We start from the raw sequence: 25,823 nt of genomic DNA, 5'->3' as shown, positions 1-25,823 counted from the left end.
GCAGTGTAGCTCCTGGTCCCTCTGTACCTCAACAGCCTGGCTGCTCTCAAAGCGTGCAAAAAAACTGTTTAGCTCATCTGGGAGAGATGCGCACGCAGACACTCCCGCAGCACCCCCCGCTGCTCCTTTGTAGTCAGTCATTGTCCTTAGTCCCGACCACATATTCCTAGTGTTACAGCCTTTGAAGTCAGATTCCACCTTGTCTTTGTACTGTCTCTTTGCATTTTTAATTGCTCTCTGTTGCTTTAACTCTGAATATGTGACTTCTCTGTATGAACGTGTTATTCTCAGCTAGAGTAAACTGGTGAAATGACTCCAGAGTGAGTTCACTGACGTGTTCCTGAGATGATAGAAAACTCTGTTTACCTTATCTTCTGATTTCTCCTCAGGACTCCAGGCTGAAGGAGAACACAACTCAACAGGTAAAGTGTTCAGTTTATTCACCCTGTTACTCTTGAAGTGATTACAGTCTGTAAACAACCGTTATCATAAAACATGATGTAGTTTAAAGACTTCACCACTAACTGATCCTAGTTTCATCATTTATGATTTTACCATGTTTGTGAAACCAGGATATACTTCAAAGGTAAACAACAAACCATCATCACCTTTTCATCACCACCACTTTTCATGATTATACTTTATAAATACCATCAGATCATCACATTGAAAAGGAATCTAACTTCGATACAACCAACGTTAATATCTAGGCCGTCTCCGATACCGAACTCCGGTGCTGATAAGGCTCCGGTGAACGGCCGTCCAATCTTTTTAGGACTAAACCCCCCAGAATCTACACGCAAGATCAACGTAATCTGCTTAGGGGGGCGTTTACAGCGTGGCCTCTAACACCAAACTGCCCGTCGTATCCCTATTTAGGCACTCCAGCCACGGATGTCCGACCGCTAGGATAACAAAACGGAGTGTATAGTGTAGTAGGTGTTGGTGGGCTGGTAGAACCCCAGAGCAGTATCTAAACTGCCCCTGGAGGAGAGACCCTGTGTCGTTGGGAGACTCCTTGGTAATTAGGGCAGCTTCAGGACCCACAATCCCTAACCCCCAATTTTGATCCCCTTATACCAGGGGTCACCAACCTTTTTCAGGGTGAGGGCTACTTTTAAAAAATAAAACAAGTCGGGGGCTACTTTTACTCCTCTTTTTCTTTCTTTTTTGCAGTGTATATATTTAGCACATTTTAACATGATGATATGCTGACCTTTAACCTTTGTGTGCTGTTTGGGTCTGTGGGACCCGTTTGCAGTGTTTACTAAAAGAACATGTATGCAATTTAATTATTTTAACCTGCTTTATTTGGGGGTGGACGGGCCTCACCTCCTCTAGGGGGGTCCTCACCTCCTCTAGGGGGGTCGGGGGGCATGCACCCCCGGGAAGATTATTTTTAAATGTTGAAGTTAAATGCATCAATCTGGAGCACTTTGAGCACAACATGAATTGATGGAAACAGCTCTCAACACTCAGATGGAAGGGAGCTGTATACTTTTCAATAATCCAAACATCTTTAGAATATGATCACAACCAATAACAAATCATTTAAACTGGTTTATTCTTATCTTATGTTACCTAGTTAGCATTCTTTCTTTTTATTTATGCATATTTTACTAATCACTCTCCTTTCAAACTGTTTTTTTTTTTTTTTACTGTCCTATAGTACACATTGGAATGATTTCTTACTTTATCTATATTAAATAGATAAAGGTATGCTCTCCCTAGCTCTCTCTCTCTCTCTCCCTCCCTCCCTCCCTCCCTCCCCCCAAGCTCTCTCCCTCCCTAGCTCTCTCTCTCTCCCCCTCTCTCTCCCTCCCTAGCTCTCTCTCTCTCCCCCTCTCTCTCCCCCTCTCCCTCCCTCCCTAGCTCTCGCTCTCTCTCTCTCTCTCTGTCTCGCTCGCTCACAGAGGCTGTGTGCTCCTCCGTGGCGATCGACGGCTTGCGTTAAAAAAATAAATAAACATATTTTTAAAGTGGGGGGACACAAACGGGATTTCGAAAAGAGCGGGGGACATTTCCCCCCTGTCCCAGGTGGAAATAACGCCATGCGTGTGTGCGTCAAGTGCAATAAATATATATGCAAGTTGCAACACGCAGAGTAAAACTCTGCCCCCCATGTGTTGTATAGGCTGGCATGATAGGCTGCTCAATGGGGCTGATGTGTTGTGTAGATTCTGCCAGAAGGAAAATCAGCGGGGAGGTGCCTTTTCTTCCCGACTGCAACGCTGGTCCCACAAATCAAGCAAGAACGTGATTGCTCGATATTCATTGTGGGAGTGGGGGGAGGAGGGGTGTTAGATAGATATAGAGTTGTAGTAAGTAGATAGAGTTCGCTATGATTTAGGTTTCGTTTATGCATAGGGTAGATTCTTTTAATTACATTTCCTTTTTTGTTTTGTGTATTTTATACATTTTGGATTTGCTTGGCGAGCTATTTTTAGAACATGCCCCACGGGCGACTCACGTTGCCCCTGCGGGCGACCAAGTGCCCGCGGGCACCGTGTTGGCTACCCCTGCCTTATACCAATTAAAACAATGCAAAAGTAATATTAAACCCAGCCAGAGTCAAACTTTAATAAAGTGAGCCTAACCCATTAGCAGAGTTTCTATTCCCCTTAAACAATTTAAAATCCAAATGATCAACTAATGTCAGCCTTTTCCAAGGAAGGGTGTTCTTACCTCACTCTAAGACCAAGCAGATACTTTCAGAAACCACGAGAGAGACCAGGAATTGGGTCGAAATGTACAAAGTACAAACCGGTTTTATTAAGGTTTTAACAAAAATAGCGGATTTACAAGAATCCAAAAAATAACAAAAGACACCAAGTCAAAATACAAAAGCAACAGGTTCACAAGTCAAATGTCCTAAAAAAGCTGTCTAAAATAGCCCTGAGCCCAGGCTCAGGGCCCAGGGCTTGGGCCTCAGAAAACTAGCTCCAAGCTCTCAAGCCTCCGTGGCATACTGGCAGGATTCGATGACGCTGATTAGGGTTAAGGACAATACACATTTATTAGTGCAAGGACCATCAGGTACCCTTATAGGGCAGTCAAATCCTCCGTCCACCGCCTGGCCCCTCAGGCTGGCGGCCCCCTCTCTGCTACCATCACTAGGGAGGGTGACACACTACTTCTTTACCTTCACCATCTGCACCTCTTAATAAACGTTTTTACTATGTGTCAGGCCCAGCATGGTGTTTGACTGCTTGAAAACGCTTACCTGAAATAGTCAAGCAGAAGACAAATGTAATCAAAATTTGATTTCAAAGTAATACATAAAAGTCAAAAGCAAATTCTTGTCAAAGTTTAAAAAGCAAACTTATCTCGAAACAATTGAATATTATCATAAGGTCACTCAAAAATAAAATAATATAATGATTAACAATCATGTATATCAGAAAACATAGATATGCACCACTGAGTATATAAGTGGGTTTAAACAACACAAGCTAAATGGCTTAACAGCATTATCATAAGTAGTCAAAAATGTATAGTAACATGATGTTAAAAATAAATCAAGATACTCTGCACTTTTAACGGCACAATGTCGGCAGGTCAGGTCCACAGCATTTCTGGAGCCCTCGTCTGGTCAGCTGCTGTAAAAGATTAGTTTGGTGGCACAGAAGTTCTAGACTTCTTAGCCGGAGGAGGACAGGTAGACCCTTCCCCAAGCTCCCTAGGACTAATGTCAAAATAGTCTTCTGTATGTTCTGTAACATACCAGCGAGGTGGTTCCCTGTTATCCCCGCGGAGTCTCAGTGAGAGGCCCCTCCTAGATGCTGGCAACAAATGATCAGATAAATCTTCTCTCTGATATAAGCGTCCATCACCAACCAACCACTCAACAGAACGTCTATAAAGGGACTGAAACATTGCAATAGTAAATATCAGTATTACCTCTACTTGGTTTTAAATTCATGACTACCAACCAGGAGTTGGATAAACACCAGATACTACAAAAGGAAGTTGGTCAAAATCTCCAAAGTGAGCAAACCTATTCTAATGACTTTTAGCAGTTAAAAACCTTCTAACATTATTCTACTTATTGAACTGCTCCCTGATAGGAAGAAACTAATAACACAACTGAACTCTCCTTTCTGCTAAAAATGGATAAATCAATAAACAACTCAGCGTTGGCTGATTGATAAGGCCATTTTGCCAGTTTCTAATAAGTAAAATGGGGATAGCTAAGATCAAAGTCACAAATCCCCCATTCTTTAATGACTTTGGGGTAATCAAAACTAAATTAAAAAATAGTCAAAATGATTCCAATCAGGATCTCTTGTATTGACTGGGATGAAGCATTCTCAGAGGTAACGTTTGGTCTCTCCATTACGTGCTGTCACTGTCTCAGGTCCAGAGAGTTGTGAGAGTATGTAAGGGCGGGGGTGCTGATCTCTATCTCAGAGCTGCATGTCAAACCACATCAACATCCGGTGCTTAGCCTGCAGCAAGGAGGAGAGGCAAAAGAGGAGAAATCTCCCTCTAAGCAGTTTTGAAAATGTTCTTTATAATTGTTTTCTTAAGCAGCTTTTATGGATAAAGGTTTTTAGCAAAGTTGGGAGAGGAGAAATCATGTTGATCTACCGAAGCCAACCTCTCCATTTCCCCCTGAACAACAGGATTCTCTCCCTAAATGTCTTCCTTTGTTTAACTCCCTTGTTTTGTTAACCCATGACCCAAAAAGAAACATGTACATTTTTTAAGATTAGCCTTAGTAGTTTAAGGGCCAGCCAAATCATCTTAAAGGTGAATTTGATCAGGAACAAAAATAATGTTGTGATGTACAGTAGTGCTGGTTGAAGCAGTCCAAATCTGAACAAAACACCTGAAACTATCGCGACAGCTAGAATAATAAGAAAAGCCAAAAGTCCCCACTTAGCTTTATTGAAAGCAAAGAACATTTTTAGCCGTAAATCATTCACAAATGTCTTCTTAATTTGACCTAAAACAGAATGCATTGGATCCTATATTGAACTAGCAGACAAAACTGCTCTGAACAGAAAAAGTCCCAGATGGGACTCGAAGGTCCTTCATTTCTCCCCATCCCACGTGCAATGACAGCTAGATATTGCTGCCTTATCCTGAGGTGGCCAAGTGCCAACTATCATTACATTACATTACATTTCATTTAGCTGATGCTTTTATCCAAAGCGACTTACAATGACCAATTACAGGGACATTCTCCCTGGAGTAACTAAGGGCTAAGTGCCTTACTCAAGGGCACACTAGTGGTGGTGTTCCAAAGAGCAGTCTCTGCACAGTTCATCTTTGCCTCCCTCTCTTTCCGAGACGAGGCAATCCTGTGGAGGATTCAAAGACGGCCCATTAGGGAGCCGTGCCGGCTTCTCATGGTTTGGGCCGTGCCATCTTACCATGGCATTAACAACTCTACCAATTACACATTCACCGGGAACATAAGGTCCCCACTCCAAAGGCTCCAGTCTCTCTTCACGAAGGTATCCTTGCTTGGCCATATTGGCACCCAGTAGGGCTTTCCCCACTAGATGAGATCACAAACCCCGTCCCTGGACCAGGGTTACCAGCCCCCCGAATATATTCGCTAGTGCAGTCTGTGGCAGGGCCATTATTTGTCTTTCTTATCTGTGTGCAGTGTAGGATAAGTAGGATCCTTAGAAACAGTGCAAGCGGGAGTGAAGCACCCCGTGGGGGATTTTAAAGTGCTGGACGCACCGGAAGCAAAATGTACCGAGCTAATAAAAGAACCTGAAAGTAGCCTGGTAAAGAATACCTCTTTTCCTAACGTAGTTGTACATAAGAGACCTCTATCAAACCCTAGAATCCGGTCACTGGAGTGATACAGAAACGGAGAAGGAAGGGGGGGAACTGAAAAAGGGATACAAGCTAAGAGATAAGGAACAAGGTTTTCTTAGAGAGAAAGTGAGGGTTAGGAAACCCGATAGAGGAAACAGGGAGGTTGATAAGTTAGCAAGGGAGCGGCCAGCTAGCCTGGGGTCTTTGCGTCTTATTATACCTGGGGAATGGAAAGAAGGAGAGAGAGTGAGAGTTCCACCGCCCGACCACCTTAACGTATTAGGAGATACACAAGACTTAGCTCATGTAGGGGCATAGGTTCATGTAGTCTCATTGAGCTGTAGGTCACTAAAGCTTTGCACAGAGGTCGCATTATGTTATTTATTCATTTCTTTGAACACATATCTGGTTTTTGTTGGCAGGTGTCTGATGATTTTAAAGCTCATTGTATGTGTCTAAATTTTACACAAGTAATTAAAAGTCCTACTCGTCTTAACACCAGGTGTCTAAAAAAATCATCTCTTATCGATCTTTTAATTACTAATCAACCCCATAAATATACTGCAACCGGGGTCTTTGCTAATGACCTAAGTGATCATTGTCTAGTTGGTGCTATTAGGGATACCAAAATCCCCCGTACTAAACCCTGTGTTGTTCTGAAAATAAATGTTAAGCACTTTATAGAGCAAGCCTTTCTTCATGACTTAGTTCATTTTAAATGGGATCGTATTTTATTGATTGGTGATGTTCAGGGTTCAGGGTGAAGGGCCGTTATACCCCCTGGTTCATTTCTGATCTGGCAGCCCTCTTACGCAAGAGGAATCTCCTTTGGGCTGCTGCGAGGAAGACAGGCTCTGAGGCTGACTGGCTTCTTTTTCGTCAACTGCGTAATCGCTGTACTGCTTCCATTAAAAAAGCCAAAAGCGATTTTTACTTATCCCAGACCACAGACAGTTTGAACGATCCTAGGAGATTTTGGCATGCCATAAAATCCCTCTCTGCCAGCTCTCGCTCCTTAGAGCTGCCTCCAAACATTGTTGTTGACTCCACCCCTGTGTCAAATAAGACAGAGATGCTTAATTGTTAATAATAAACATTTTATTGCGTCCAGCTCCTTGTTTGACACATTATCTTTTGGTAAATCATCTCCCTCCATCGCCAATAGTCATGCCTCCAGTAGCCACACTTTCTCCTTCAACCCCTTCAATGTTGGGGAGGTTTGTAAGGCTCTAAAGGGCCTAGACCCCAAAAGATCAGCAGGCCCGGACGATCTCCCCCCTTATTTCTTACGGCTAGCTACAGATATTATAGCCAAACCACTGTGTCATGTTTTTAATCTTTCTATAACAAACAATGTCATTCCAGATGTTTGGAAAACTGCAAATGTTCTCCCCTTATTGAAAGGTGGTGATCCCATGGTGATGAATAATTACAGACCAATTTCCAAGCTCTCTATTTTAGCTAAAGTACTTGAAAGGCTGGTGAATGATCAAATCAAAGAATATTTAAGCTTGAACAACATTCTAACTCCTCACCAGTCAGGCTTTAGGAAGCAGCACAGTACAGTAACGGCTGCTTTGAAAGTAGTGAATGACATTGTTGAAAGCTTGGACGCAAAGAGCTACTGTGCTGCCCTTTTTATAGACTTATCCAAGGCATTTGATACTGTGGACCATGGCATTCTATGCCAGAAGTTATCTTATATAGGCCTGTCTGACCAAGCTGTTGGTTGGTTTGCAAACTATCTTTCGAATCGCAAGCAATGTGTAAAATTCAGCGGTCTCTCCTCAAGCTTTCTTAATGTGCCCAGAGGTGTTCCTCGAGGTTCGGTCTTGGGACCGACCCTTTTTACTATTTATATAAATGATGTGGGTCAAAGTATTGATGCCTCGGTACATCTATATGCAGATGATACTGTTGTGTACTGTTGTGCTAGCACTGTTGCCCTTGCATTTGAACGTCTGCAGTCTGCTTTTGACACTTTTCAGTCACATCTGTTCCACCTTAGGTTGGTGTTAAATTCAGATAAGACAAAAGTCATGTTGTTTTCCAATAAGAAAAGGTTACCAACTGTTCTTCCCTGCATCATGCACCTGTGCCAACTGCTAGGACTGTCTTAGGGAAAACAGCATTTAGATGCGCAGCTCCACTGTCCTGGAATAGTCTGCAATTAAAATGGAAACTGAGCAATCTGGTGCCACTAAATGTTTTTAAAGCTCGGTTGGATGCTACTCAATCGGAAGCTGTTGGTACCTGTTCATGTGGATAGTTATGTAAATTGTAATCCCTGTAATGCTACTGTATGATGTCCTTTTGTTGTTCTGTTTATGTTTTTAATGTTTCATGTGGAACCTACTTGAGCAGGTCTCCCTTGAAAAAGAGGTGAATGATCTCAATGGGATACAACCCGAATAAATAAAGGTTTGAAATGAAATGAAATGAAATCATGTCTGCACAGCATAACCCCATTGAAGCTGTTAACACCTACAGATACTTAGGCATTACTATAGATGAAAATCTCTGCTTCAAACCACATATTGACAATCTCTTAAGGAAATTGAAATTAAAACTGGGATTCTTTTTTAGAAATAAGGCCTGCTTCTCCACAAGTGCGAGGAAACGGCTTGTAGCTGCCACATTTTTGCCGCTCTTGGACTACGGGGATGTTGTGTACATAAACGCCTCAGCTCACTCCCTTCATCTGCTGGACGCTGTCTACCATGGGGCTCTGAGGTTCATAACCAACTGTAAACCCCTCACACACCATTGCACGCTGTACTCTTTAGTCAACTGGACATCATTATCAATGCGCAGATCACTGCACTGGTACAAATTCATCTATACCGCTATGCTTGGACTGCTGCCCCTCTACATATCCACTTACATATCACACAAACAGTACAGCTATAGCCTACGATCTCAAAATGACATCACTCTGTCCGTCCCCTCAGTTCGCACGGTGCTTGGGAAAAAAGCCATATCATACTCTGCCCCCTCGACCTGGAACACACTTCAGCAGGAACTTAAGCTGACCAGTTTGATACCCATCACGGATTTTAAACTAATTTTAAAAAAGCTGGAGAAATCATCTGTGGGTGTTTGCACCTGCTATATCTGAATACTGTACATTATATGGATTTCAATGACTACATTTTTTATGATGTTGTATTTTAGTGTTGCCTCTGTGTTTAGTGTCCTGTCTGTCTGTAACTTTGTGTGGTAGTGTTACCACTGACAGGTCTCTCTTGGAAATGAGACCTTGTGTCTCAATGAGATTTTACACCTATAAATAAAGGCTAAATACAAATAATAAATAATAAAATAAAAGGTTGGGAGATTGCAATGTTACAGCATAGATATTCAATGCTCTTGGCTTTTATTTTTGTATATTTAATTCTACCTCCATACAGAAAACCAATGAACCAATATTAAAAATCTAAAATCGGACCATTCTTGAATTTGATTTTGCTGATATGGTTTCTGGACTCAAACAACAAAATCAGAAAAAAGGCTTTTGTGTTCCTTTTTTCAGTTTTTGTTGAAAGTCTTTATGGGATTTTTGGGGATTTGTTTCTTGTGTTAAAAGAGAAACACACATGTACACGGACCCATATTGCACATGTTCACCAAAGGGTTCAAATGACAGAGCCACACATAAACATGCTACTAATCTCTACGTTTAGCTTTCTGATTGAACTGTTTTTTAGCTCTACTTAATCATATGTTTCATGTTTCAGGTCCTATTAGTTTATAGATGTGGGGGGGATGTTATAATTGATTAAAAGAAGTGATACCACAGTGTAGAAATACTGTAACAAGAACAAGTCTGGTATTGAAATCTACTTAGGTAAAAGTATTAGGATCAAATAATGCTTAAAGTGGACCAATCATGCAAAATGCACTTTTGTACGTCTTTTATACATGAATATGTGTCCCCGGTGTTCCAGGGAACTCACCAAGTGTCAGAAAACACAACCCTCTCTATTTTCCTCCATACCCAAATCTCTAAAAAAGGGGCTGCAACGGATCTGATAAAAATTGATCCAGATTTGAACACTGTCCTGACGTCAGGACGGTGGCGCTACGGCTATTGGGCCAACTCTCCACCTATCAGGGGAATGTGGGGTTGGGCCACGGCCGGCCATTGCCGCTCGAAAGCGCTGGAGATGCTGTAGTACATATGCCAGGCCTGTAAGTGGCGGTGTAGTCTGCCACAAAAGCAGCGAAGAAGACTTCCCGCCCATAGTTACCATGGTTACCCTTCTGTTTATTCTCCGCTGTGGCTTTTTTTCTCCCTCCCCGAGGCAAGCGTTTGCTCCCGCTGCTTTAATTCAATGCAATCCCTCCCCGTCGAGGCAAGCACTGTAATTCTGTCCGGTTAGTCCACCAGCAGATGACAAACACCCACCTCTCCGCCTCTTCCAAGGAACAAGGGGACCGTGCGGCAGAGTTTCAGTTTCAGTTTGTTTCGCCGGTCAAGATGTCCGTTAAAGTTTAAATCTTCCGGACAAAATTAGAAAAGTGCTGGTCAAAGGTCTTCTTTGTTATTTATTGAGCTTTAAAACAAATGAATAACGACTCTATAGGCCTATAATAATATAATAAAACCATAGACTGTATATATAAATAAAACACGGAGGACGGAGATCTTTTTTTCTCCCCCTCTTGACTTGATCAGAGCACGTCTCCCCTCTCCTGCAGGGGGGCGTGGTCAGCAGAATCAGACCCGTAGACAGCAAACAGCACATAGAGCGAAATGAGGCATGGCTAAAATGCATGATCTGTTTGGTATTTTGAAAACAGAAACGTATAAATATACCTTATATAGGTATGGCCCTACAATATATCATTTAAATATAGCATGATAGGTCCACTTTAAAGTACCATCATTAATACTCCGTTTGAATGTCAGTGGACTGCAAATAAGTCAATAAAGGAGCATGGCTGCTCATTCCCTGGCTCTCAAAAGAGTTTGGCTGGCTGTTTAATCTATGTTCACACTGAGACAGTACAACACAGAGAGAGAACAGTACACCTAGTGTGTAAGTACATACAAGCAGGTCACACAGTATGATCACAAATACATAACATCTGTTCAAAATCTGTTTTTATTAGAAAGTACAGGCTGCATACTGTATGTTCTCAGCCTTGGAGAAACTTGACAGGTTCATTAATAAAACAGATATTTCAACGTGTGCCTACTTTGTTCATGTACTGTTGAGGTTAATCTCAGTAGTTGTGTGCTATAATGTATTTACAAAGTGTGAAGAGGAGGCAACTTTAGAATAGGGAACCTGTTCAGGTCAATTAGAGTCAAACTACTAGCTTATTGGTTATGAACAAGACTTCACTTTAAAATAGGGAACATGTTCTTAGATAGAAATACCTCATTTTGAGTTGTTTAGACTTAATGAACACTTACAGTTTCATGTCTTGTTACATAAGAATAGATCATATTTGTTAAGTGTTATTATGGGATAATTACTATTCTTGTGGTACTGCTGCCTTATTAGGCCCATATTGAGCAGCGCATATTAAGACCAAAACTCATGTACAATAACTTCCTTACTTGCAATAAATAAGCACTAATTAGAGGGTTATTGAGGAAAAGCTCTCAACTAATGGCTTATTACTTGTAGAATATGGTCATGTAGAATAAGGCATTAATAAGTGTTTTATAATGACTAATAAAGAGCCAATATACTGCTAATAAGCATGTTAATTAACAACTAGTTGATGGTTATTATGTGTACCGTAATATAAAGTGTTACCAGTCATTCAAACCTGTACTTACAGTACTTGAACTCATTTTGTTGAATACATGTGATGTAGTAGTATTATAAAACGATATACTCCAGTAAAGTAATTCAAACCTGTACTTACAGTACTTGAGTATATGTACTTTATTACTTCCCACCACCGGTTTATAGAGAGCTGGAGTTAATGATCTGATTATCACTCGGAAGTATTAATAGTATAAATGATTAATTATTAAAATATGCTAATATCAATGAAGGTACATGACTCTCTTGTTTCTCTCCAGAGCATGGTGTTAGGCTGGAGGGAGGAGAGAGTCGCTGTGCAGGAGACCTGGAGATGGAACATGAGGGAGAATGGAGACCAGCGGTCGCCTTTTTCTCTCTCTGGACCCTGAAGGCAGCAGGAGTCGTCTGCAGAGAGCTGGACTGTGGCTCTGCTGTTTCTGTGGGACAGAGAGAGGAGTCCTCAGAGAGACCTGTGTGGGTGATCAGCTCTGACTGTGTTGAGTCTGGATCTGCTCTGAGGGAGTGTGCACAATCATCTTCCTCTAGAGACATCCTGACTCTCACCTGCTCAGGTAAACCCATCAATGACATCATCAGTGACATCACCAATGACATCATCAGTGACATCATCGATGACATTTTCATTTTCTTGTTTTTAGAATTAAAAAATACACAAACCCAAATAACAAATGATGAACAGTGTATGAAGCAGCCGGGCGTTGTGGGTGGGCTACTGGGTCTATAGGCCCACCCACTCATTCATCAACAATGACTGAGAGAAAATATAGCTTACCGGATTTTTATTTTTGATTATCTAAATGAATAATTAAATAATAAAATAATAGCAAAAATAAGTTTCCCTTTTAAAAATGAATACAATTAGAAGCAACATTTATTAACGTATTCAGGCTTCTGTTGTGTGAGATGTTCTATCCAATCACAACAGGCCAATGTAAAATAGCCTGTTGTGATTGGCCTACATAGTTCACATAGTCGAAGTGCGGCGCAAACACAACGTAGGACGTCCCACAGACCCCGCAGATGAAGGAGGAAAATATAGCACTCATTTACAGAGTCACAAGAATCCATGTTCAGAGTTTTCAAAAGAGTGAGAGGGGAGAGGCCAGAACCATCATCCTCACAGCAGGGGCCGTCTCACTCCAGATTCTACCTCTCTATGCTTTCTGTGTCTCTAAAATGTATCAATGTAATGTGAACCAAAAGAAATGAACAAGCAGTATTACATTTCATTTCACTCATTGCAGCCTGGAGCACGGCTGATATGAAGAGTCATGAAACCCAGCGGGTTATTTGGAGCCTCCACCTCGAGAATGATACAATTCACCATTTAATGGAAAACACGAGATCAATATACAAACAACAGCTTGAATTCAATGATGACGCCATGTTTGAAAAACAACGTGTTTACAAACACCAATCAGATAACACATGTGAAACACACATGTAAGAGTAAAGAATGAAACCTTTTGAAAGTGTCTGTGTGAGAGCAGAGGTGGAGCTGAGCAGGAGCAGAGGATCTGCAGAGGAGGAGGTTTTGTTGAAGACACAGGGAAAGGGTTCACTAATGGAGACCACTTGCTAGAGGGTATCAGATGTAGATGTGAGGGTACCTGCAGTCTGTGTTCTTATAAACATGTGTTCTGTTGTTCATCATCAACTCATGTTGGAACTGAGTCCAGTTTGAATCTATGAAATATTGTTTCATCTCTTTGATGGTGTGTCTTTGACCTCTGTTTGATCTTCTGTCCTCTGCAGACTCTGTCAGGCTGCTGGGGGGGACTGGTCTGTGCTCAGGCAGACTGGAGGTGAACTCTGACCAGTCTAACCAGTCTAACCCGTCCTGGTCCTCAGTGTGTGAGGCTGACTTTGACCAGCAGGATGCTCAGGTGGTCTGCCGGCAGCTGGGCTGTGGGGCTCCTTCAGTCCTCCAGGGGGCGCTCTATGGAGAAGGGGAGGCTCCAATGTGGACCAAAGAGTTCCAGTGTGGAGGCCATGAGTCTGCTCTCCTGGACTGTAGCTCAGCCTCAGAGAGAAACACCTGCTCACCTGGCACAGCTGTTAGCCTCACCTGCTCAGGTAGAGAGGAGCTGTGATTGGTTCATTCTGTTCTCATCAAACTCACTTTATTCTCTCTCTGATCTCTCTCTGGTTTCTCTTCAGAGCCTGGTGGTGTTAAGCTGGAGGGAGGAGAGAGTCGCTGTGCAGGAGACCTGGAGCTGGAACATCTGGGAGAATGGAGACCAGTGAGGGGCCCTCTCTGGACCCTGAAGGAAGCAGGAGTCGTCTGCAGAGAGCTCGACTGTGGCTCTGCTGTTTCTGTGGGACGGAGAGAGGAGTCCTCACAGAGACCTGAGTGGAGGATCAGCTCTGACTGTGTTCAGTCTGGATCTGCTCTGAGGGAGTGTGCAGCATCATCTTACTCTCCCTACTTCCTGACTCTCACCTGCTCAGGTAAACTTATCTGTGACATCATCAGTGACATCATCAGTGACATCATCTAAGACAGTCGTTTTAAGCAACCACAGTTCATGGAGGGGTTAACCGAGATTAAAAAGTGTCTAGAACAAATCCAGACATGATATAAACGTCACTGAACATTCATCTGGTAGCAGAGTGACATCTCATTTAGTATCCATCACAATCTGTATGAAAATCCGTTTGATATTCATGTGGCAGAAGCTTTGTTTGTTTATAACGGGTAATCAGAGGCCTGTACTACGAAGCCGGATTTTCGCTTAGCCGGCTGACTTCAGGGAAAACTCGGGCTTTCCGGTCCTACGACGCTGGTTCTCTTTTTAGCGGGCTAGATCTCCATGGTAACTTATGCTGAGCGGCTAGCCTCCTCGGGAGCAGGTTAGGTTGCAGGCTAAGAGATCAACTCAGTGAAAGCACCGCCTGCTGACCAATCAGAGCTCCGTGTGCGGAGTTTAAAGCTATCAAGTCATATTACAGGATAGAGGAAATACAGAAAAACTGCCGTTGCAGGAAAGACGGCCGGCAAAAATCAACTGACTGTGTGAACGTGAAAATTAATAGAATATCCCCTCCCATCTTCAGAGCAATCTGACTATTATAACATTAGAGTTAAGAAAGCTTACTTAAATATCTGCCACAACATAAGTAACCGGATCAGAGTAACATTAAGTACAGTCCGCGGCACTGTGAGTGCAGACGTAGATGTGTCCCATTATCATTCATATCATATCACATCATAATGTATCATATATTTCCTTATTTGAGTCAGCTTCTTGAGCCGTATCTGGCCGTGCAACACTCACAGTGTCACATACTGTACGCAGAAGTATTATTTTAAGCAACACATTAAGTTGACGAAACACTCGAGTCAAATGTAATTAAAGTCAGATCCACTCGTGTCTTAGACGGGGCAGTGATATCATAAACCTGTTAATGTACGCATTCAAACGCTTTTTCTGTTACCAGCTGTATTCACCTTGCAGGTGCAGCTATGTGGCTTTTATCCTGGATAAAGTGTTTAAGTCATGGATGTTTCAAGTTTAACTTCTTCATATTTGACTAATATTAAAGTTGACTTTTCATTCAGGAAGTATGACGCTGCGCTGTCAGTACGCTTGTCCATGTTTGTGATTGGCCGAATGCTCCAAATACCACCCCTTTCATGTGAACGCGCACCTAACTAGATAGGACACGGCTGGCTTGAGCGATCCACTTGATAACCAGCGTCGTAGTACAGTTTAGCGAGAGCGCGTATGTTTTGGATTGGGCCAACCGGCTAACTCCAACATATCCAGGTTAGGAAAATCCGGCTTCGTAGTACAGGCCTCTGGTGTAATCAATACATACACAAGGTTTAAAATCAGAACATACGTAATATTTAATATGAGAGACTTTATATTTAACCTCCTTTATTTAGGACACAGTGTTTACAATTTCCACTGACAGCTAAATGTATGTTTCTCTGTGAATATGCATCAGTGCACGGTACTTTGAGGAGCAGCTGGTGTTAGGAGAGCGTTAGCTGAATGCTGGATGGGTTGGGGGCATGTCTCTTCTGGGGCCCCCAGAGGGTCTTGCTGTGCCACTGCTCACAGCCATGAGGCCAGATCAATGAAAGCAGGATACATCCTTTACCGTCAAACTGGGTCTGAACACAGCTGCCTGTGTGCGCTTGATCAATACTTTCTGATGTTATATTTATGATATGCTACTTATCAGCTACATGGCCCTAACGTGTGAAGTTACACAAGCATCTGTACCAGAGAGGAGGAGATGAAGAGAGTAGGAGGGTCAGAGCAGGAGGAAGAGGAGGAGATGAAGAGACCAGGAGGGTCAGAGCAGGAGGAAGAGGAGGAGATGAAGAGAGCAGGAGGGTCAGAGCAGGAGGAAGAGGAGGAGATGAAGAGAGTAGGAGGGTCAGAGCAGGAGGAAGAGGAGGAGATGAAGAGAGCAGGAGGGTCAGAGCAGGAGGAAGAGGAGGAGATGAAGAGAGCAGGAGGGTCAGAGCAGGAGAAAGAGGAGGAGATGAAGAGAGCAGGAGGGTCAGAGCAGGAGGAAGAGGAGGAGATGAAGAGAGCAGGAGGGTCAGAGCAGGAGGAAGAGGAGGAGATGAAGAGAGCAGGAGGGTCAGAGCAGGAGGAAGAGGAGGAGATGAAGACATTAGTGAAGAAGAAGACATGTATGTGAGGAATACAGATGAAGTGTCAGAAAGAGGGCCAGAGGCAGGGATCAGGAGGCAGAGGAGACTCCAGCTGGACCACATGGTATGTTCTTCTTCTCCTCACATCTTCCATCACAGCAGCTCAATCTAGCAGCTCTTAGTATTGACACATATTGAAATGTGTTGCTGCACAGGTCACCTCTAGCTCTCTGAAGAGATGGGTGATGTCATGTGTGTACTTCATTATAACTAAGTACTTTGACTGTACTTACAGTAAACATAGTTCTAGGGTACCATGAGTACTTTCTGTTGTTTTATACTATATGTTTGTTTGTCTGAACACCTTGTTTCTCTTGTGCATTAAGAACACTTGTGTTCGGCCATGATTTAACAATAAATAGGTTTTATATATAGAATGAAATACCACGTACTGTAGGCCCTCCCATGCCACCCTGACCTCTTGACCCCCCTTTGCCTCCCCATGTAAAATGTTCTAGAACCCCCACTGTGCAGGTGTGAGGTGAGACAGGTAACACACTGCTGCTGCTCTGGCAGTGATAACTGGGAGCCTCTTATTAGGAATAGAACAGCGAACATGTCTGCAAACACAAACTCTGTCAGAAGTGTGCAGCTGTTAAAGCCACTGACAGCCGATCCAGCAGCGATCAGGAATCACAAACGGAAGTCCTTTAACTTCACACTCCGAGGAAAGGACGTCTCATTGCTCTGAAAACACATTTCCTTACTCCCTCCCTCTTCGTGTGGAGGAAAGGACGCAAGTGAGGGAAGCATGGACTCAAGTTCAGAGACTTAGGATGGACCTCATATCGCATTCTTCCAAGCTAGAGTAGAAGTGATATTAACATTGTTTTCCGCTTCGTTCTGATGCCTTAGTTTTACCGGGAAGTGGGCAGGGCAGTCATTTCGCTTGAAAGGGATGCACTCATGTGATTGGCTTAAATGATGCAGACATCTGATTGGCTACAGAAACTCCCATCTTGAATACATTCATTTGTGAATCTAGCGGCGTCAGGGTGTCTCAGAAATCCACTCACAAAAGCATTTTTTATAGAAATGTAACAACATCAAATCTGTTATTGATGCACAACATTTAACACTTTTAAAGTCACTTACGCATCACTGTACCCTGTATACCAAGGAGGTTTGCCATCACTTACTGTACGGAGGCTCAGTCACTGGTACATTTTCATTTACAAAGCCGTGTTGGATAAACTACCATCTTATATCTGCTCCCTGATCTCTCTGCAAATTGAAAGTAGTTATTGCCTGAGATCGCATGCTGTGGTTTTATTAAATGTGCCACGTGCTAGGACTGTCTTAGGGAAGAAAGCTTTTAGATGTGCAGCTCCACTAACTTGGAACAGTCTGCAAAAAGAATGGAAAATTACCAATCTGGTACCACTACATGTTTTTAAAGCTCGGTTGGATGCTACACAATCAGATGCTGTTGGTACCTGTACATGTGGATAGATATGTCAATTGTAATCCCTGTAATTTTTGCTGTATGTCCTTTTGTTGTTCTGTTGTTCATCATCAACTCATGTTGGAACTGAGTCCAGTTTGAATCTCTGAAATATTCTTTCATCTCTTTTAGAGATACACTGTACACTGTATACCAAGGCAGGTTTGCCATCACTTACTGTACGGAGGCTCAGTCATTGGTACACGTTTATTTATAAAGCCATGTTGGGTAAACTCCCGTATTGTATCTGCTCTCTGATAACACAGAGAGTTGCAAGCAGCTATTGTCTGAGATCGCAGGATGTAGTCTTGTTAGATGTGCCAAGAGCAAGGACTGTCTTAGGGAAGACAGCTTTTATGTGCGCAGCTCCACTTGCTTGGAACAATCTTCAGCAAGAATTGAAACTGAGCAATTTCATTGCTCTGCATGTTTTTAAAGCTAGGCTAAGTGAAATGCTTTTTGATACCATGGGTACTTGTAAATGTCGATAACTATGTAAATGTAGCCTGTAAATATAATATATGATGTCCTTTATTGTTTTATGTTTGTTTTATGTTTCATGTGGAACCTATTTGCTGCAGGTCTCCCTTGAAAAAGAGATCTATGATCTCAATGGACCAATCTTGTTAAATAAAGGTTTGAAATGAAATGAAAAAGATTATCGTGTGTCTTTGACCTCTGTTTGATCTTCTGTCCTCTGCAGACTCTGTCAGGCTGCTGGGGGGGACTGGTCTGTGCTCAGGCATACTGGAGGTGAACTCTTACCAGTCTAACCAGTCTAACCAGTCTAACCAGTCTAACCAGTCTAACCCGTCCTGGTCCTCAGTGTGTGAGGCTGACTTTGACCAGCAGGATGCTCAGGTGGTCTGCCGGCAGCTGGGCTGTGGGGCTCCTTCAGTCCTCCAGGGGGCGCTCTATGGAGAAGGGGAGGCTCCAATGTGGACCAAAGAGTTCCAGTGTGGAGGCCATGAGTCTGCTCTCCTGGACTGTAGCTCAGCCTCAGAGAGAAACACCTGCTCACCTGGCACAGCTGTTAGCCTCACCTGCTCAGGTAGAGAGGAGCTGTGATTGGTTCATTCTGTTCTCATCAAACTCACTTTATTCTCTCTCTGATCACTCTCTTGTTTCTCTTCAGAGCCTGGTGGTGTTAAGCTGGAGGGAGGAGAGAGTCGCTGTGCAGGAGACCTGGAGGTGCAACATCTGGGAGAATGGAGACCAGTGGGGGACTATTACTCTCTCTGGACCCTGAAGGCAGCAGGAGTCGCCTGCAGAGAGCTCGACTGTGGCTCTGCTGTTTCTGTGGGACAGAGAGAGGTGTCCTCATTGAGATCTACGTGGTGGATGAGCTCTGACTGTGTTGAGTCTGGATCTGCTCTGAGCGAGTGTGCAGCAGAATCACGTCCCTCTCCCATCATCCTGACTCTCACCTGCTCAGGTAAGCCCATCAGTGACATTGTTTATGACATCATGTCCTCTGTCTCTTTGTTAGTCTCTCTCTCTCTCTGACAAAGAGACAATCCCTCTCTGCTACCTGGACTGTCACAGACTGAAAGCTCTTTGTAATGTCTTCAAAGCGGTGTCTTCAGACTGAGAGGAGGTTTTCACAGAGACTGTTTTTATTGTTGCTGCTGGGGCAGGCAAACATGTGGATCTCCAGAAGCAGGAACAACAAAGTAAACAGTACAGCAGCTCAGCAACTCACTAACATGTGTTTCTCTTGGTGAAAGCAAGAGTGAGTGTAGATTTTAGATTTCACTCTCTGATGAGAAACATGGAGGAGTTTTTAAACCGTTAGTGTTTCACTCCATCTGTGAGCTCTGTGGTGGAGGGAGGCCTTGCTTTGAACTCTGATTCTATGAGAAGAGATGTCTTTAACAAATCAAATCTCCTCTCTCTCTCTCTCTCTCTCTCTCTCTCTCTCTCTCTCCTCTCTTCTCTCTCCTCTCGCTCTCTCTCTCTCTCTCTCTCTCTCTCTCTCTCTCTCTCTCTCTCTCTCTCCAGATAAGCTGTTTCAGCCCAACATCTCTGTGTCCTCCTCCATGTACGGGGTCTCCGGGGCCCAGCAGCAGGGGTTCCAGGTGTTTAGCGGCTTCACCTTCACCATCAGTTGCTCCATCCAGCCTCAGTACCTAGGAGGCTCCTTCCTGCTCAGCTCCTCCACTCACAACTACACCCAGCCAGCTGTCAATCACTCTGCCCACTTCCTGTTCCCGGCTGCAGAGCCCGCCCACCAGGGAAACTACAGCTGTGTTTATGTCTCTGCTTTTTCTCAGGACTTCTCCTCTGAGAGCCGTGTGCTCTCCGTCACCGTCACAGGTGAGCTGTTAGAGTTTACTGTAGGACAGAGCGTGATGCTCCACAGGAGAACGCTGGTGAGGACTGAGTGTTTTACTGTGAGCCCTGAAGCAGTCACACCCTTACATCACATTTAGCTTTCCAGAGCAACGTACAATAAGTGCAATGAACCGTGAAGACATGAATCCAGAACAGACATTATCCAGTCAGCTGTAGTTTACATTGGAGTATTGCCATGAGTACTGACTGTTCAACAGATACAGCTAGCAGCTTCTCCCTACAGTCCTACTGTCTGGTATGAACAGGAAAAAGGGTTGGGGTTGAATAAAGATCTTAAGAAGATGTAGTTTATTGTAATATAACTGTAGAGGAGTCTCCATGCTGAAGTGGGTTCAGGTCTCTGTGTGTTTGCTGACTCTTGATGTGATGCTGTCCATGTGTTTGATCAGATCCAGGACCTTTTATCATCCGAGCCGTCGTCCTGCCGCTGACTCTGCTGCTGGTGCTGCTGGTGACCGTCGGCCTTTACTTCTACTGTAAGGTACGGAAACATGTGGTTGTTGTTCCACCACTGACTGAATGATAAGGGACTGAAACATGTTGTTGTTCGTCTGACTGAATGATAAGGGACTGAAACATGATGTTGTTGTTCTACTGACTGAATGATTAGTTACTGAAACATGTTGTTGTTCCACCACTGACTGAATGATAAGGGACTGAAACATGTTGTTGTTCCACCACTGACTGAATGATAAGGGACTGAAACATGTTGTTTTTCCACCACTGACTGAATGATAAGGGACTGAAACATGTTGTTGTTCCACTGACTAAATGATTAGGTACTGAAACATGTTGTTGTTCCACTGACTGAATGATTAGGTACTGAAACATGTTGTTGTTCCACTGACTGAATGATAAGGTACTGAAACATGTTGTTGTTCCACCACTGACTGAATGATAAGGTACTGAAACATGTTGTTGTTCCACTGACTAAATTATTAGGTACTGAAACATGTTGTTGTTCCACCACTGACTGAATGATTAGGTACTGAAACAACACAGTCTCACGGCATTTCGTGTTATAGTCACGAAATTAATCTATTGATTCGTGTTCACCAACACGATTTCGCCATTTTTTTCGTGTCACACAGAACGATTTTAAAAGCAATGTAAATAATAACAAATTAGAAGGAAAAACAGATAAAAAAAAATACAGATTTCAATATTCTGACACAGAACAATTTTAGAGGCAATGTATTTCTATTGGTAGTATGTTTCGTGCCTGCACCAAATAATAACAAATTAGAAGGAAAAAAAGATGACAAAAAATACAGATTTCAGTATTCTGAGGCTCTTTGCCCCATTTCTTTTCCTCGTGGACGGCAAAAAAACTCCCACATTATACAATTTAAAATAAAAGGGATAGGGTTAGGCTTAGGGTAAGATATTGAGTAAGAACATGTTTTTATGAACCACACAGCTTCTGGTATTCCAAGACGCGACCGGACAAAAAGACGTGTTGCAGGCACGAAACATACTACCAATAGAAATACATTGCTTTTAAAATTGTTCTGTGTGACACGAAAAAAATGCGAAAATCGTGTTGGTGAACACGAATCAATAGATTAAATTAATTTCGTGACTATAACACGAAATGCCGTGAGACTGGGTTGACTGAAACATGTTGTTGTTCCACTGACTGAATGATGAGGTACTGAAACATGTTGTTGTTCCACCACTGACTGAATCGTAAGGTACTGAAACATGTTGTTGTTCCACCACTGACTGAATGAAACAGTGTGTGTTATTGAACAGGAGTGATGCAGGAAGTCTCACTGTGTGCTGTCATGTCTCTCCAGGCCACCAGGGGGCAGAGGCCGAGCCGACAGGAGGACATTGAGCTGGATTACCTGGGTGTTCCTGCTGAAGAGGAAGGAGCTCAGGGAGCAGAGTAGCAGCTCCAAGGAGCTCCTCTCACACACATGGGTTTATCAGCTCTTATAGCTTTTAACCAACGTTAGAAAATATAGCTTTCACTCTGAAAGTCACCAGCAATGTGTTCGTGCCTCATGTTTCCTGACTTCCTGTCAGCTCCAAGCCAATTGGTTCCCACTGAAGATGAAGATCTTTAAAAAACATCACAAGTTAGTTTTATTTTTAAAAGTCAATGCAGTCGGTGCAGTTTGAAACCAGACACACCAACCCAGGCCGCTCAGGAACAAAGTTGGCCAATGAATGCCATATATTAATGTTCAAATATCCTCTAAAAACAGTGTTACAATACCCAGTGTTTGAATCTAATGTAGTGATTCCTGAGATAACAGGAGGAACGCGTTACAGCGCCACCTAGTGTTAGATTTGTAGACCTCGAGCACAACAAGGGTTTTTGTTATTCAATCAACAAATAAGACAAAGTACAGTTTTAAAATGTTACGTTTTTCACAACAATTCATCTGATCAGCGAGATAGGATATTTGATCCCCTTGTGGGTCACATGGGTCCTTTTAGCAGCAGGGCCAGATTTAGCTGAACAATATACAAATAGGAATTGAACAAAAGTAAATAGTCCAAACACTTCTTATTTCATAACAATGCAGATGTTTTTTTTATTGAAAAATGTGATTTCAGTTGAATTTAGCTTGATTTTAGTCTGAAGAGATTGTTTGTATAAAAAAAAGAAGCTTTTTCAGAGAAATCCGATTATATTTGTAATTTGCCAAAAAGTATAAGATTGTAACTTTTCTTCAAAGTTCTTATTTCACATGTACTGAGCTCAGTTTGTAATCATTTTCAATCATTCAGTATTTTTCTTACGTTATATCATTTTTGATGGTATTTCTCTGTATTTTGTAGTAATTTAGCTGTTTTTAAGAACTCCACCTATTGGAGAGCATTCCCAAATTCATAAGATATTAAATACTAACATGTTGTAATTAAAAATGTACATAATTTGGTAGAAGTTTCCTTTTTAAAAGGTAATGTGCTTTGTTATGTGATCAAGAAATGTGCATGTTTTTGTATTATTGAGGATTGTACTTATTTCACAAGATGATCAATAATATGTAATCATTACTTTTTGGACTTTTATGAAACATTTTGAATTTCTTTTGAATTTCACTTTTTTCAAAGAATTCAGATTATTTTTGTGTTTTAGGATTTTCCCAAATTCAGGAGACTAATTATTTCGTACTTAAAATGTTAACATTGTCCGTAAACAAGTGTTGTGATTTTGGAACCGAGAAATGTTTTTGCTTCATAAGAATTTTGATTGATTTTGTTGTTTTTTGCATTTCTGAAGAATTTAGCTTTCGCCAATTAAAGTTTTTTGATGTGGCTTTTTTTAACAAATGTTGTCATCGCTGTCATTTGCTATGTACCAAAAAAATAATAAAACTTCTTTAATAATCCATGAAACTCTGAGAGTGAGCTGATTTCAAAAGTGTTTCTCCTGGTTTGCTTTGTTTCTGTGTGAGAATTAAACCTCAAGGCTTTAGTTATAACAGGTTAGTATTGAAATAGCTGATTGATTGATAGCGTGCAGCGCCCATAAACTATGGCAGGGGTCTGCAACCTTTTGGACCCAAAGAGCCATTTTGCCCCCTTTTCCACCCATTTCTTTTGTCTGGAGCCGCAAAACCAACACATTCTCACTCCCAAAAGTCCAACATTATAAAATCAAACAAATAAATAAACACAAGGATAGTTGTGTCTTATTGTTGAGTAAATAACCGTGTGTAGTGCCTTGAAAAAGCAAATCAAGTCAACTTGAAGACAAACTTTGTTTCAACTCATTAATGCAAGTAAACCTCGTTGATATGACTTAAAGGTTCTAGTTGTATTAACATTGTTTTTTTAAGTTGTTTAACCCTCCTATTGTCTTCGTTCCCCCCCTTACTTTGGTGTTTGCGGTCAAATTTGACCGGTCCTGTTTTAACTGCTATTACATTAAAACAAAAACCATTAATCATCACCAAATTTCATTTAACACCTTTTCAAACTGTACATATTGTATCAGACTACTGGTACACATGAACAACTGCAGTAAATATACAAAGAATAGACACCGAACATGTATTGCGTGTGCCAGGTGTGATCCATGTGGGGGATGGGCACATAAGGGGGGAACACATCTAGAGTATGTGTGTGTGTGTGTGTGTGTGTGTGTGTGTGTGTGTGTGTGTGTGTGTGTTTGTGATGGGTGTTTTTTTGTTGACTAAATCATCCAAAATTCAATGAAAGTGGTGATCAGCAATTTGATATGTTCAAATGTCTACTGTGAAGGATATCATAAAGCCTTAATGCAATTGAATGTAAAACAAAAAAGTTATGATTGATGAAAGTAGTAAATCGGTCAGATTTGACCCGAAGACAACAGGAGGGTTAAGTTGTTTTAACTTTATACTCAGAGTTGAAACAAATACCAATCTGACATTATTAGAGCAAGGAAACCTTATTTACCTCCTTGTCAAATAAACTCACATTTCAGTCTTATTATAACTCACACTTTCAAGTTCTACATTTATATAACTCATCATTTCAAGTTAAGAAGATTGTAATAATACATTTGTTTCAACTCAGATCTATTAGTTATATTGACTTCTGATTGCAAGTTTATTATTACATAATAATTATTGCAGCAAATTTGTTCAGATATATAACATGTATTTAAAAAAACATGTTATACATCAACTTGAACACGGCATGTACTCGCTACAGGGTGTACTGAGGGTTTGTGACTGCAGACCAGTTACATGCAGAGAAAGCTACATCACACGGGGACGGGTAAGAACATAAAAGCATGACATGGGACCTTTAAATAAAAGTGTTGGTTCATTAGGACAGTTATTATCTCCCAAAGTATATACATTTAGACAATCAAATATTCAGTTCAGGAAAGCATAAGGGTTTACCACCTCTTTGCCCTCTTTTCTTTGTGTGGCCTGCTGACCTGACCTGACCTGACCTGACCTGACCTGACCTGCGCTGTACAAACTACAGATCCATCTCTAGGCTCAGCAGCCCTGTCCCCCCATAAGGCTGAACCTGAACCAGCTGTTCTCCCAACTGAAGGAGGTGAGCAGCATTGTGTTGAATGACATGCCACTTAACATATCTGAAGGGAGACAGGAATACAACATATATATATATCAAAACAAATATTTTTGGGGCCCAATGTGATATATTTTCATGGGGCCCAAAATCCCTGCTGCTTAGGATCACACTTTATCAATCCTTTTGATCGTTCAATCCGCACTTTAATCCAAGCATTGCGTCGTAACAAACATTTCTCTCTGCTCCATTCCGTTTCCTTTTATCTTGGCAGGCATCCAACGTATATCCATATCCCGATCAGCTTTAATATCTTCCATCTGGCTTAAAAGTTCATCTCATCCATTATATTAGTCCATTTACTCACTGTTCTTGTTGTCTTTTGTTTACTCGCGGCCCTCCGCATGGCTCAACAGCTGATCGTTGCGCAATCCATACTCTCTGTTCGCGGAGTCTCCTTCTTCCATTCACAAATATCCAAGCCGGGATTCCAGTCAGCGATGCGTCTTTATCATCAGTTATTCCAGCGGTCCGGAGTCTTTGACTATGTCGTGGCCCATTCTTGTAGGATATTTAAAACTGTGCCACATTAACAGGGATCCGCTTCTTGACTCACACGTTAAAAACAGGCCAAATAAAACTCTGTAGGCGCTGATTCCTTTGGCTTCCTCTGGCGGATTTATTGACTTCTTCCATAAATTCAAACAAACAAATAAACAAAAATGATCAATGTAACGTGAGGTCAAAGACCAACACACTCTCACTCCATAAACGTCCAGGAGCGACGCTTGGTCAG

At 42.1% G+C, this 25,823-nt stretch overlaps 1 protein-coding gene across 1 annotated transcript; it reads left to right on the top strand.

Moving 5' to 3' along the window:
• The first annotated feature begins 3,547 nt into the window (after positions 1-3,547).
• LOC117468642 (CD5 antigen-like) lies at positions 3,548-23,251 on the top strand. The gene is made up of 7 exons (XM_034112876.1): positions 3,548-3,557; positions 11,822-12,115; positions 13,320-13,640; positions 13,725-14,015; positions 19,685-19,999; positions 20,428-20,519; positions 21,838-23,251. The coding sequence occupies exons 1-7, from the start codon at positions 3,548-3,550 to the stop codon at positions 21,931-21,933; spliced, it is 1,419 nt and encodes a 472-aa protein (XP_033968767.1). The 3' UTR covers positions 21,934-23,251.
• The last annotated feature ends 2,572 nt before the right edge of the window (positions 23,252-25,823 follow it).

Source organism: Trematomus bernacchii, unplaced genomic scaffold, assembly GCF_902827165.1.
Source record: "Trematomus bernacchii unplaced genomic scaffold, fTreBer1.1, whole genome shotgun sequence".
Classification (NCBI taxonomy): Eukaryota; Metazoa; Chordata; class Actinopteri; order Perciformes; family Nototheniidae; genus Trematomus; species Trematomus bernacchii.
The sequence above is the reverse complement of the archived record's forward strand: the minus strand, read 5'-3'. Positions and strand labels throughout refer to the sequence as shown.